Here is a 13,111-nt window from a genome sequence, read left to right as displayed (position 1 = left end):
AACAAAGTTGGAGAATTCACACTTCCTGATTTACAGTAATCAAAATAGTGTAATACTGGCACAAGGACAGACACATAGACAAATTGAATAGAATTGAAATTTCAGAAATAAAACTTCATTTCTATGGTCAATTGATTTTTGACAATGATGCCAAGTCCACTTAATTGAGAAAAAATAATCTCTTCAAGGGAATGAAATTTGACCCCTGCCTCATACCGTATACAAAAATTAACTCAAAATGGATCAGTGACCAAAATGTAAGAACTAATAATATAAGTCCTAGAAGAAAGCATAGGGGGATATCTTTAGGACCTTGAATTAGGCAATGGATTCTAAGACTTTTCCCTAAAAGCATAAGCAATAAAACAAAAAATAGATAAATTGGAGTTTATAAAAATTAAAAACATTTCTGCATCAAAGGACATTATCAAGAAAGTGAAAAGACAACCTACAAGATAGGAGAAATATTTGAAAGCCATATATCTGATATGGGTTTACACTCCAGAATACATACAGAACTTCCAAAACTCAGTAATGAAAAGACAAATAATCCAGTTTAAAATTTGGCTTAGGACTTACTTGCTTAGTCATTTCTCCAAAGATATACAAATGGCCAATAAGCACATGAAAAGATGTTCCAAATTAGTCGTTAGGGAGATGCAAATGAAAACCACAATGCAATACTACTTCAAACCTCCTAGAATGACTATTAAAAGAAAAATTGGAAAATAACAATTGTTAGCAAGGATGTGAAGAAATAGGACTCGTATCCTTTTTTGGTGAGAATGTAAAATAGTATAGCTGCAGTGGAAAACAGTTTGGTTATTCCTCAGATAGTTAAGTATAGACTTACCATATGACCTGGTAATTCACTTCTATGTATAATATATACACCAAATGATTGAAAGCAGGGACTCGGATGGATCTTTACACACTGATGTTCATAGAAGCATTACTCCTAATAGCCAAAATGTGGAAGCAACCCAAGTATCAATCAACAGAGAAATAGATAGACAAAATGTGGCATATGCATATAATGGAATATTACTCAGCCATAAAAAGGAATGAAGTTCTGAAACATGCTACAATATGGATGAACCTTGAAGACATTGTGATAAGCCACTGAATGAAATAATGCAGACAGAAAAGGACAAATATGGTATTATCTCACTTATTTTCACATAATTATTTCTCTAATTAGTATATGCATATTTATAGAGTCAGAAATTAGAATAAAGGTTACTAAGGGCAGGGGTGGGGATAGGAAATGGGGAGTTAATGCTTAACTGGTACTGAGTTTCTGTTTGGGGTGATGGAAAAATCTGAGTTGTATTAATGGTAGAAAAACATTGTGAATGTAATTAATTCCACTTGAAAGTGGTTAAAATGGGAAATTTTATGGGTATATATGTTACCAGAATAAAATTTTTTAATAAAACTTATGAAACTATATACCACAAAGAGTGAACCCTAATGTATACTATGAACTTTAGTTAATAATATAATTACAATAATATTGGTTCATTAATTATAACAAATGAACCATAGTAATGCACAGGGTTAATAATCAGAACAACTGTTGGGGGGAGTTTAGGATATGGGAACTCAGAACTTTCTGCATGATTTTTCTATAAATGTTCTATGGTTCTAATAAAAAAATTTCATGATCAAAATTTTTAAAAATTGAAAGAAATAGACCCCCACAAAAAAGCCAACTGATCTTTGGCAAAGGAGCAGAGGCCAATTCAGTGGAGAAAGGATAGTCTTTTCAATAAACTGTGCAGGAAAAACTGAACAGTCACACGCAAAAAAAAAAAAAAAATTAGACACAGACCTTACACCTATCACAAAAATTAACTCAAAATGTATCATAGACTTAAATATAAAAAACAAAACTATAAAGCTATTTCAAAAAAGGAGAAAATCTAGGTGATCTTGGGTTTGGCAATGCCTTTTTAGATACAGCAACTAATGCATATGATTCATGAAAGAAAACTGATGTGTTGGCCTTCATGAAAATTAAAAGCATCTGCCCTACAAAAGACAAACCACAGAGTCAGAGAAAATATTCGCAAAGCATATCTGTTAAAGGACTTGTATTTAAAAAAAAACCAAAAACCAAAACTCTTAAAAGTAAAGAGAAAGGAAAAAAAAGAAAGAGAAAACAATTCAGTTTAAGGATTATCAAAAGATCCATTAGGCACCTCACCAAAGAAGATACCTAGATGAAAAATAAGCACATGAAAAGAAACATTATATGTCATTAAGAAACTGCAATAATGACACACTTATTAGAATGGCTAAAATCTAAAACTGACAACACCAAAATGTTGGCAAGGATGTAGAGCAATAGGAACTCTCATTACTGGTGGCATTACGAAATGAGACAGTGACTTTGGAACAGTCTGGCAGTTATATAAATGTAATAGTCTTACCATGAGATCCGGCAACTGCACTCCTTGGTATTTACCCAAATGAGTTGAAAACTTTTGTCCTCACAAAAACCTGCACTTGAAAATTTATAGCATCTCTAATCATAACTGAAAAATGTGGAAGCGCTAAGATGTTCTTCAATAAGTGCATGGAAAAACAAACTGACATCGTCATGCAATTGAATATTACCTAGTGATAAAAGATATGAACTATCAAGCTACGAAAAGACATGGAAAAATCTTAAATGCATATTTCTAAGTGAAAATAGCCAGTTTGAAAAGGCTACATACTGTATGCTTCCAACTATATATGGTATTCTGGAAAGGGCAAACTATAAAGTCAATAAAACAATCTGGACAAGGGTTCAGGAAGGGGAGGAAATGAATAGATGGAGCACAGACGACTTTTAGAGCAAAGAAATTATTCTGCATGATACCATCATGGCACATATATAACTTAAGCATTCGTCAAAACACAGAGAACTGTATATTACAAAGAATGAACCCTAATGTAGACTGTGGTCTTTGTTAATAATAATGAAAACTGCTTGGGGTGGAGGGTTATATGGGAATTCTGTACGTACGTTTCAACTTTTCTGTAAACTTAAAACTGCTTTAAAAATAGTCTATTAAGTAAAGAAAAAAGCTGAGGTGCCTTACACTTGTGTTACCTTGTATTTTTCTTTGTTACTTTGTATTTTTACCTTGATTATTAGGTAGTGTGATGATTAATTTCACATGTCAACTTGACTAGGTTATGGTAATTTGTTGTTGGATCTAGCAAGCACTGGCCTGATTATTACAGTGTGGGTATTTTGTAGATTAATTTGCATCTATAATCAGTTGATTGTATCTGTGGCTGAGTGCATCTACAATCAACAAAGAAAATTGCCCTCAGTGTTGTGGGAAATCTCATCCAATCAGTTGGAGGTCTTAAAGGTCAGAACTGAGGATTTCAGCAGTCAGAAGAATTTCTGCCTCTATTTCAGGTTCCATGGAGGAATTCAATTTTACCTTTATCAGAATTTCTATCTTTTAGCCTACACCATGGAATTTAGACTTGCCATCCCCCACAGTAATGTGAAGCAATTCTTATAACAAATTTCTTTGCTTTTTTCTTTAATTAATAGACTATTTTTAAAAGTAGTTTTAGGTTCACAGAAAAATTGAGCAGACTGTATGTATGTATGTATGTATGTATACATATATCTCTCTCCTGTCAGTTCTGTTTCCCTGGAGAACTCCACTAATACAGATTTTGGTACCAGTAGTGGTTCTTGAGAAACGGAATCTTAAGATGAGATTTCTGAATTGATTCTCGGGTTTTTAAAATTGGTTCTCTAATCTGAGTAAACATTCTAATGATTATTTCCAATGATCAAGAGTGCACTAATAGTCCCTGGTGTGGTGTGGCAATAAAGATATGCAAAGTATCACCACTGGATACTCCTGATCAAACACTAATAAGAGGCAAGGTTCTGAATGACTTGTCTTTGATACCTTAGAATGTTTTTTCCCAAGCTGATGAGTATGAGATTGGCTGATTTGTTCCTAAATATGCTAGAGAAAGTGGTGAGGAAAAAAAAGGATGAGCTCAGTGCTTAAAATTTCCAGCTAAAGTGTTGCATAAATGACATGAAAGTTTCTATTTGTGTCTTGAAAGTAACCCTTATCTCCTATAGCTGGAGAATTTAAGATTTCTGAAAACCAAACCCAGGGTCTCATCACGGAAATTGTTGAATTACAATGCAAATTGAATTTCCAGTCTTGCAGGGTGTCTGCTGTTAAAGTGAGGGCATTGGAAGAAATGGGGGCATAGGGAAACGGACTTGGCCCAGTGGTTAGGGCGTCCATCTACCACATGGGAGGTCCGCGGTTCAAACCCCGGGACTCCCTGATCCGTGTGGAGCTGGCCCATGCGCAGTGCTGATACGCGCAAGGAGTGCCCTGCCACGCAAGGGTGTCCCCTGCGTAGGGGAACCCCATGCGCAAGGAGTGCGCCCCATAAGGAGAGCCGCCCAGCGCGAAAGAAAGTGCAGCCTGCCCAGGAATGGCGCTGCCCACAGGTAGAAGCGGACAAAGAAACAAGACGCAACAAATAGACACAGAGAACAGACAACAGGGGGGGTGGGGATTAAATAAATCTTAAAAAAAAAAAAAGGGGGCATAAACGGGGCATTTATAGCCTATAATGGGAAATTGTAGCCTATAAATCAGCCCTCTTTATCACTTTCCAGCCCCTTCCTCTCTACCTGGGACCCCTGATCTATTATCTTCTCCCATTTCTCTTCCCTCCCTACCTGAATAAACTACTGGCCTAACTCACCCGGCGTGCTCTTGAAATTCATTTCTCCAGCATAGCCAAGAGGTTTTGTTTAGGTTCTGTGACTGCTGGAGAAATGAATTTCAAGAGCACGCCGGGTGAGTTAGGCCAGTAGTTTATTCAGGTAGGGAGGGAAGAGAAATGGGAGAAAATAACAAAGCACGGGTACCAGGAAGTGAAGAAGGGGATGAAAAGGAATGAAGAGGGCTCATTTACAAGCTACAATTGCCCGTTATAGATTATTAAGTCCCCAGGGTTACTCGCGTGGCCACATGGCAGAGGAAAAATGGTAGCAGTGGTACACAAAAGACAGAACAGGTCCGCAAGCAAGAGAGTAAGGTGACAGAGAGCTCAAGCCTCACGGTTTGCTTTTAAATTGCTAATTAGTCCACCCCCTTGCTAAAGGAAGGGGAAGGGGCTCCAGCTGTTTGCTGTTTGGATTGATTACCCCACCCGTCAATTCCTTAGTGAGGACCCAATGATAAAGTTTCTAGAGAACACCCGGGACTTTTCCTCATTCCCAGGAAGAAGTCTTTGTTCTAGGTAGCAGAATCCCGGTGGTGGCGTTCCTCCAGCAGCCATGTTGGGAGTTCCAGATCTATCTATTCGCTATTTTACTAGCCTGCTTCAGTAACATATTTGGCGGGCCAGGCAGGAGGTTATTGGTGATTTTTAACAGATTTTCCTGCAACCCCAAACAGCACAAAGTATCTTATCTTCCATACATACATGATCTCACTTGTGTTTTTATATAGTGGGAGCATTTAGATTTTAAAATTGTATGTGAAAGGAATACATAAATCCTGCCTTTTGAGACATATGAGAAACTGAAACAAAATGGTAAAAGTAGGAATAGAAGTAAAGGGGGAAATGCTAGCGGCAATATAATATAAAAACAGTCCATAGAAGTCAGTTTTGCTGCTGCTACTTTCACTTAATAGTGAAATTCTTTCTTCTCCTGACTACCATTATCTCACAATACTTTTCATATTCTGAATGAATTATACTTTTTTTTTTTTTAAAGATTTATTTATTTATTTAATTTCCCCCCCTCCCCTGGTTGTCTGTTCTTGGTGTCTATTTGCTGCGTCTTGTTTCTTTGTCCGCTTCTGTTGTCGTCAGCGGCACGGGAAGTGTGGGTGGCGCCATTCCTGGGCAGGCTGCTCTTTCTTTTCACGCTGGGCGGCTTTCCTCACGGGCCCACTCCTTGCGCATGGGACTCCCCCACGCGGGGGACACCCTTGCGTGGCACGGCACTCCTTGCGTGCATCAGCACTGCACGTGGCCAGTTCCACACGGGTCAAGGAGGCCTGGGGCTTGAACCGCGGACCTCCCATATGGTAGACGGACGCCCTAACCACTGGGCCGAAGTCCGTTTCCCAATTATACTTTTTAAAAAAGTTTTTATTACTGAATCTGACACTATTTTAAAACATCTTTAATTTTTGCACATTGTTTCATAACTTATGTACTTATCTAAATGTTTCATAAGCCTTGAAACGAACTTAATCATAAAGTCTTAGTGCATATTTCTTATTAGATTTTTAAAAAAACAAGCTCTAGTTTAATCCTCGGATAGATAGAAACTTGATACAGGGCAAACGTGCCTCTGCATACGTGGGGAAAGCAAAGAAGGGAATGACTATTGAACACAATGGTGCTGGGAGAAATGGTCACTATTGGGGGGGAGGTGAGGTTGGATCACCACATGCTTATGGTAGCATGCACAAAAATGAGCTTCAGAAGGACAAAAGATGTAAAAGTGAATGGCAAAACTATGAAGCTAAAAAAGACAATATCTGTATGATCTTGGAATAAAAGGGGATTTCTTAAATATGATACTACAAAGGAAAAATAGAAAAACTAAAATAACTTCAGTTTACCAAAAAGTTCAGTAATATTATAAGATGATATTAGAAATATATTTAGAGAAAGAGAAAAAGTCTGAGATAACCTCCAGGATTCAAAGGTACAGGAAGCTTGAGATGATAAACTGCTGACAAAATTTGTGTGTGTGTGTGTGTGGTGGGTAGCTTCTCCCACTTCTCTTAAACCCTTGCTGTTCCTAAACTTTCTTCATGGAACTTCTTGTAACTTTGAAATTTGTTAATATTGCTTCCAGAAGTAAAAAGTTTAAAATCTAAATCTCTAGGTGACAAGTAATTTGTTGGTGTTTAATTATCATGCAAATTCACGGAATTGGCAAAAAATGCCAGTAATTTACAATCTGGGTCTACTGAAAGCAACTGGGAGGAAGGAACATTCGAATGGGAATTAAAAGAACAGGATTTTAATCACGATTCTACCACCAATCTTTTTAACAATGGATTTAAGTGATGAGTCTCAGATTTCTTAAGCACGTAGGATGAGACTAGATGATCCCTCAGATTCCGAACGGTGCTAAAGTTCATAGTTTATGCAACGGTAAATCATATCGCGCGTGAATACAGTTTCTACTACTGCTCAGTTGCAGCAAATCATTAGTTTTGAGTCATAGGATCGCTTCTCTCCAGTTCTAAAACGTTGGCGTGCTTTTGGAGGCCTTAGTGATAGGATTTGATGGATTGCTATATGGCAGGCAAACTCACAGGCCAGGTAATCTGTCTGACCAAGAACTTTTCTAAGTAGTAATGACAAATGGTGCCAACTCCGTAAGAAACTAAGAAACAAAAAGATCTGGGCGGCAGTGACGCTGGGGGTAGCACAGGTTCCTCGCGGGTCGCGCTTTACCGCGCCGTAAACCAACATTTTTAGGCGTGACGCTCTTAAAGAGATGTGGGTCTACCTCTTAGGACATTCGCTCAGACTGTGAGACTAGGGATGAGGCCCAAGACGCACGTCAACTCAACACTCTATCCCTAGCGTCCAGGCCTTCGCAAAGGGAACCACTGGGGCGGTTACCTGCGTGCCCAGGAACTCCAGGAATGTGAGGCGCAGCTGCCGGGCTTGACCCGGAAGGGCCTGCGCGGGGTGACCCCATCTTCCCTAGCAACCGAGCGTGTGCAGCAACCGGTTGCGCGGTCGCTCGGGCAGCCCTCAGGGATGCCCCTGCAGGTTAGTGATTACAGCTGGCAGCAGACACAGAATGAGGTCTTTCTCTCTGTGCCGCTTCGAGGCGTCTCCGTCAGAGATGCTGACGTTTTCTGCACCGAAAATTATCTGAAGGTAGGAACGCGAATCAACGCCTGCCGCATCCTGCGGGGGTGTCTAGGAGAGCGCGGCTGAATTTACGCTGCAGGCGCGTCCTTATATTAGCGTCCTAAACTTTTAGTCCTGTTTTTAAAAAACGAACGTCATGCAGGTGACATTTCATTTGTAGCTAGATGTCATCAGATCAGAGATTACTTTCATTCAGGGCTTCCTCAGACCCTTCTAATAGTTCACGACCTGGAATAAATATCCTGGCCATTTAAGAAAATGATGTTGACTTCTCTTTCACCTATTTTTCAACGGCAGTATCTTTAACTTGTGAACTAAATTAACTTCCATTTTTTCCCCTTCTGAATAGGTCAATTGTCCTCCATTTTTATTTGAGGTGTTTCTCTATGCTCCCATTGACGATGCGAGCAGCAAAGCCAAAATTGGGAATGATGCTATTGTCTTTACCTTGTATAAAAAAGAAGCAGCCATTTGGGAGACCCTTTCTGTGTCAGGTGGTAAGTTCTTCTATTTTACTCCCTTTCTAAACAAATTATCTTTTGAAAGAACTACATTTTCCTTTAGGAAAAAAAAAAAAAAGCCTGATTTAAATTAGATTGTCTTTCACCTGTCACTTAAAGCCCAAAGATTGAATTATTCAAAAGTTAGAGCAAATTGATAATAGCCCTTAAGCAGCAGATATGGTCCTATATCTTAGAGGGCTGAGACCCTGTTGCAGCCAGTACTGAGGAAATATTTTGTTAGGCATTAACACATATGTTAATTCTCACAACCACCTTATCACTTGGGTATTATTACCTTGTTTTAGAAGTGAAGACGCTGAGACACAGAAGGATTGAATAATTAGCAGAGATTCCACAGCTGTTAAGTGGCAGAGCTGGGATTAGAATTTTTAGCTTTTTTTTTTTTTTTTTTTTTTAACTCTAGAACAGGGGTTCTTTACAAGGTCCATGAGCTTGAATTGAAATTCAAAAAAAAAAACAGTATTCTTGTGGGAAGTGTTGGTGTGGGTATGATAAAAGGGTCTGTGGAACTAAAAAGTTTAAGAACCACTGCTCTAGGACAATGGTTCTCAGCTTTGGCTACATATTGGATCACCTGTGGAACTTTTAAATAATACTGATGCCTAAATTTTACCCTCAGCCAATCAAATCAGTTTCTGGGAGTGAGATCTAGCCATTGGTAGTTTTTAAAAAGCTTTCTAGAAATTACAGTGTACAAAGTTGAGATCCCCTGTTTTTAAAGCTAGTTCTCTGTGCTCTTAATCGGTACTCTATTTTGCTACCAAGATCAGCTTCACGTGTCAATAATTGCTCTCTAAGACTTTAGCCCTCTTTTCCTCCTCCGTCTTCTAGTTGTCATGTTTTCTACTGCTGAGACTTTCTCAGGCATCTGGAAGTTAAGGCTTAAATAGGGAATATTGAGAATGGCTCCACAACTATTCTTTATACTAATGCTTCCTTGGTTTCTTGTAGTGGAATTTTATTTTTTAGTCTCCAGGACCATGACTGAGTTAGAATTTTTCTCAAAGATCAGGTATTCAATTCAGAAAATGCTGATTAATATAAGTTACTATAGCCAGGCCACCTTAGTTCTTTAGTGAGGTCCAAACGACCTGAGAAGTTATTCAAACAAACTGGATTCTTGCTCTACTGCCCTCACCTTCCTTTCTGACTAAATAAGTCTGTGGTATGGCCTTGGAAATATGTTATAAAACACATCAAGGATGTTCTAAACATTTTAATTTATTTCAACTCCTGATGATACTCTCAATTTTTAAGTTAGAAGGGACCTGAGTCACTGTCTATTTATAATGGCTCATTTAAAAAGAAACAGATGAGAGGGTCTACAACTCCCCCAAGTGATTCTGATGGTTGGACAGTTTCAAGAACAATGACTTAGATGTTTGTATATAGGTGTATAGGCTCTTTTGGTAGCCAACAGGTTTCCCCTCTATATGTCATATTCTCTCCTTAATTTTGTAGCTACCTTATCTAGTGGTGGAAAAAAGAATTTTCTTTCTTGGTCATGATTGTTCTCTTTGCTTTACACAGTTTGCTTTCATACTTGATTCTCTTCTTTCTTGGTTAAATGGCGAACTTTTCCAAATTTTTGCTTTTTAAGTAAGAGTTTGGTAAATTTTTCCTGTGAAGGCCCCAATAGTATTTTAGGCTTTTCAGGCCATATTATCTCTGTCACAACTACTCAGCCATTGTAGAATGAAAACCCACAGACAATACCTAAATGAATGAGCATCACTGTGTTTGAATAAAACTTTATATATGAACATTAAAATTTGAATTTCACTTAATTTTTATGTGTCCCAAAATATTATTATTTTGATTTTTTTCAACCACTTAAAAATGTGAAAGACCCTTCTTAGCTTTTGGTCTTAACTTTTGGTTTGTAGGAAAATAGTCAGGAGGCTGAATTTGGCAACCATAGTTTGCCAGTCCCTATTTAGACTAATCAAAACAGTCTTAAAACTAACTCACATAACAACTGATAGACATTAATTCTATTTTAAAATGAGATTTGAGATTCCTAGAAATCAAACTTAGTTTAATATGCAACTCAATGAAAATAATTTAAACTTTTTTTTTTTACATGAAGTATTGTGGAACTCCATCCAGTCAATATCCCAAATATCCCAAATCTGCCTGCCTTATTAGGCACATATTTCTCCATCTTCCCTGGAAATTCTTTCTTGATTCATTCTTCATTTATTTTAAGTTTGGAACATTTCATTTGGAAAGTCGATCTTCTTTTGATTACTTCTCCTCTTGAAGCTGGTCCAACTGTCTACATCCCTGTTATTAAATAAGAGAGTTAAGTAGAGGCTTCTAGACATAATTCCAGTCCTGATTCCCAGCCAAGACCTTAAATGAGTAAAAATTACATCCTTTTTGATGACCTGTAATTGAAATTTAACATTTCCTTCAATTATGAATGTAGGTAACAAACAAGAGTAGTATCAGCATAAATCATAAATATCTTCATGTCACCAGTACATCTATCTTTTGCAATCATTACTACTTTGAAATTAGTTATTAGACTTGCTCTATATTATTTAATGCATTAATAAAGAAGCATAATACCACAAATTAGGCTTTTATAAATATATTTTAACATAACTGGTTTTCTTTTAATCCTGTGTATTTTATTTTATGCATTTAAAAACATTATTCTGAGGATTCCATAAGCATTTACTATACTGCCAAGGAGTCTCCTACACAAAAATGGTTAAGAACCCCTTCATAGGGCCTGTTTCATACTCTTCCTCCCCCAGATCTGAGTTTCTTCTTTTCCTCTTCCCTTTTTATGTTCTCAGAGGCCAGATCCTTTCTCTTATGGCATGGTCCCTACCCTAAGATAATTTATTCACTAATAGATCATGACCTGCAGTTTGTAAAACATTGAATTGCTTAATATAAAAATTATGCATGACAGAGTTTTATATATAATATGACATATCACTTTGTAATTTTCCGAGGGCAGGCCCAGTACTTTTTGTGTGCATAAATTACTGCTTTATACTTTAAGGGTGATTGATCTTATGGGGTGGTCTTACTATTCACCGTTTTTTCTTCTAGGAGACCCCCTAGCAATGTTATACTGTGATTAGATTTATAAGTAAATAGCCCTAGTTTCTCAACAGGTAGAGAGAGGGAGGAGGGTAAATGTGTTCTTTCTTCTGCCCTGTCCCCGTCCCTTCCCCCTTCCTTCTTTCCTCCCTTATTCTACTCCCCTCTTTCTTTCTCTCTCGTCCCCTCCTAACCCATGTTTATGCCACCCCCTTTGTGTCCCCCACTTGCTTTGTAGTAATCATTACTATTATTATTATTATTATTACTTGCTTACCTTTTTTTTTTTTGAGGTACTGGGGGGACCTTGTTTGTGGGAAGCCTGCACTTGACCACAATCAGCTTCCCTGAGTTGGTCTTTTTTTTTTTTTTTTTTTCAGGAGCACTGGGAACTGAACCTGGGACCTCCCATGTGGGAGGTGGGTGCTAAAGCACTTGAGTCACATCTGTTCCCACTGCTTACCTTTTTTTTGGTTTAAAGATTTATTTTATTTATTCCTCTCCCCTCCCCCTCCTTTGTCTACTCTCTGTGTCCGCTCACTGTGTGTTCTTCTGTGTCTGCTTGCATTCTTGTCATGTGGCACCGAGAAACTGTTGCTTTTTCTATTGCATCATCTTGCTGTGTCAGCTCTCTGTGTGTGTGGCGCCACTCCTGGGCATGCTGAGCTTTTTTTTGTGCGGGGTGACTCTCCTTGTGGGACTCATTCCTTGCGCATGGGGCACCTCTACGCAGGGGACACCCCTGCATGGCACGGCACTCCTTGTACGTGGCAGCACTGCACATTGACCAGCTTATCACATGGGTCAGGAGGCCCTGAGTACTGAACCCTGGACCTCCTATGTGGTAGGTGGATGCTCTATCAGTTGAGCCACAACTGCTTCCCTTGCTTACCTTTTAATGTTAGCTTCTTGGCCACTGAAAGTTCAGTCAAAATAAATCTTGTGCTATTAAGCTGTTTCCTCTTAAGTAAAACAAGTTTATCCTAATTCTAATTTAGTGATATTTCTTATGGTTTAGTTGACAAAGAGATGATGCAAAGAATAAGGGAAAGATCTATTTTACAAGCACAAGAGACAGCAAAAGAAGCTGCTGAAGCAAAAGCTGCAGCAAGGAGGGAAGATCAAAAATATGCGCTGAATGTTATGATGAAGGTAGGTTGCAGATTGATAGGAAGTCCTTTTATTAAAGAAATAGTAAACTAGCTAAGGATAATTACTTCCAGCAACTGTATTTTCTCAGCATTTTGTTTATACTTTGGTTTTAGGATTTATTATTTTATGTAGGCTATCTGCTACTTACATGTGTTCTGAAAATATGTGTGAAAGTTCAGGATGAAAAAAAAGTTGGACAATAGATTTACTTATTTCAGGGAGAGAGTTCTATTCCCAGGGGAATTTTAAAAAATTATAAAGTTTCTATTAGGGTAAGTGTTTTGCTTCTTTTATAATCCTGGAATAATATGTGCAATTATTTAAAACAAAAAAAGTATAGATTAACACAAATTTTTTTTTAAAAAAGGAAAAGTATAGATTAAGCACTAAATATTGACATTAATTTCTTTTATAATTGTTAAGGCTTTTAAGTGAAAACTATCAATATATTTTTTGAGATA

At 37.8% G+C, this 13,111-nt stretch overlaps 1 protein-coding gene across 2 annotated transcripts in view; it reads left to right on the top strand.

The window, feature by feature from the left end:
* The first annotated feature begins 7,739 nt into the window (after positions 1-7,739).
* Positions 7,740-13,111, top strand: part of DNAAF4 (dynein axonemal assembly factor 4) — a 110,848-nt gene continuing 105,476 nt past the window's right edge. The window contains exons 1-3 of one of the 2 annotated variants that reach the window (XM_004468315.3): positions 7,740-7,920; positions 8,264-8,411; positions 12,517-12,650. In XM_004468315.3, the coding sequence (XP_004468372.1) occupies positions 7,798-7,920; positions 8,264-8,411; positions 12,517-12,650 (405 nt within the window). In that variant the 5' untranslated portion in view covers positions 7,740-7,797. The remainder of the gene's footprint in view (positions 7,921-8,263; positions 8,412-12,516; positions 12,651-13,111) is intronic. The other variant, XM_071214207.1, reaches the window with a different exon arrangement.

This window comes from Dasypus novemcinctus, chromosome 3 (assembly GCF_030445035.2).
Source record: "Dasypus novemcinctus isolate mDasNov1 chromosome 3, mDasNov1.1.hap2, whole genome shotgun sequence".
Lineage (NCBI taxonomy): Eukaryota > Metazoa > Chordata > Mammalia > Cingulata > Dasypodidae > Dasypus > Dasypus novemcinctus.
The sequence above is the reverse complement of the archived record's forward strand: the minus strand, read 5'-3'. Positions and strand labels throughout refer to the sequence as shown.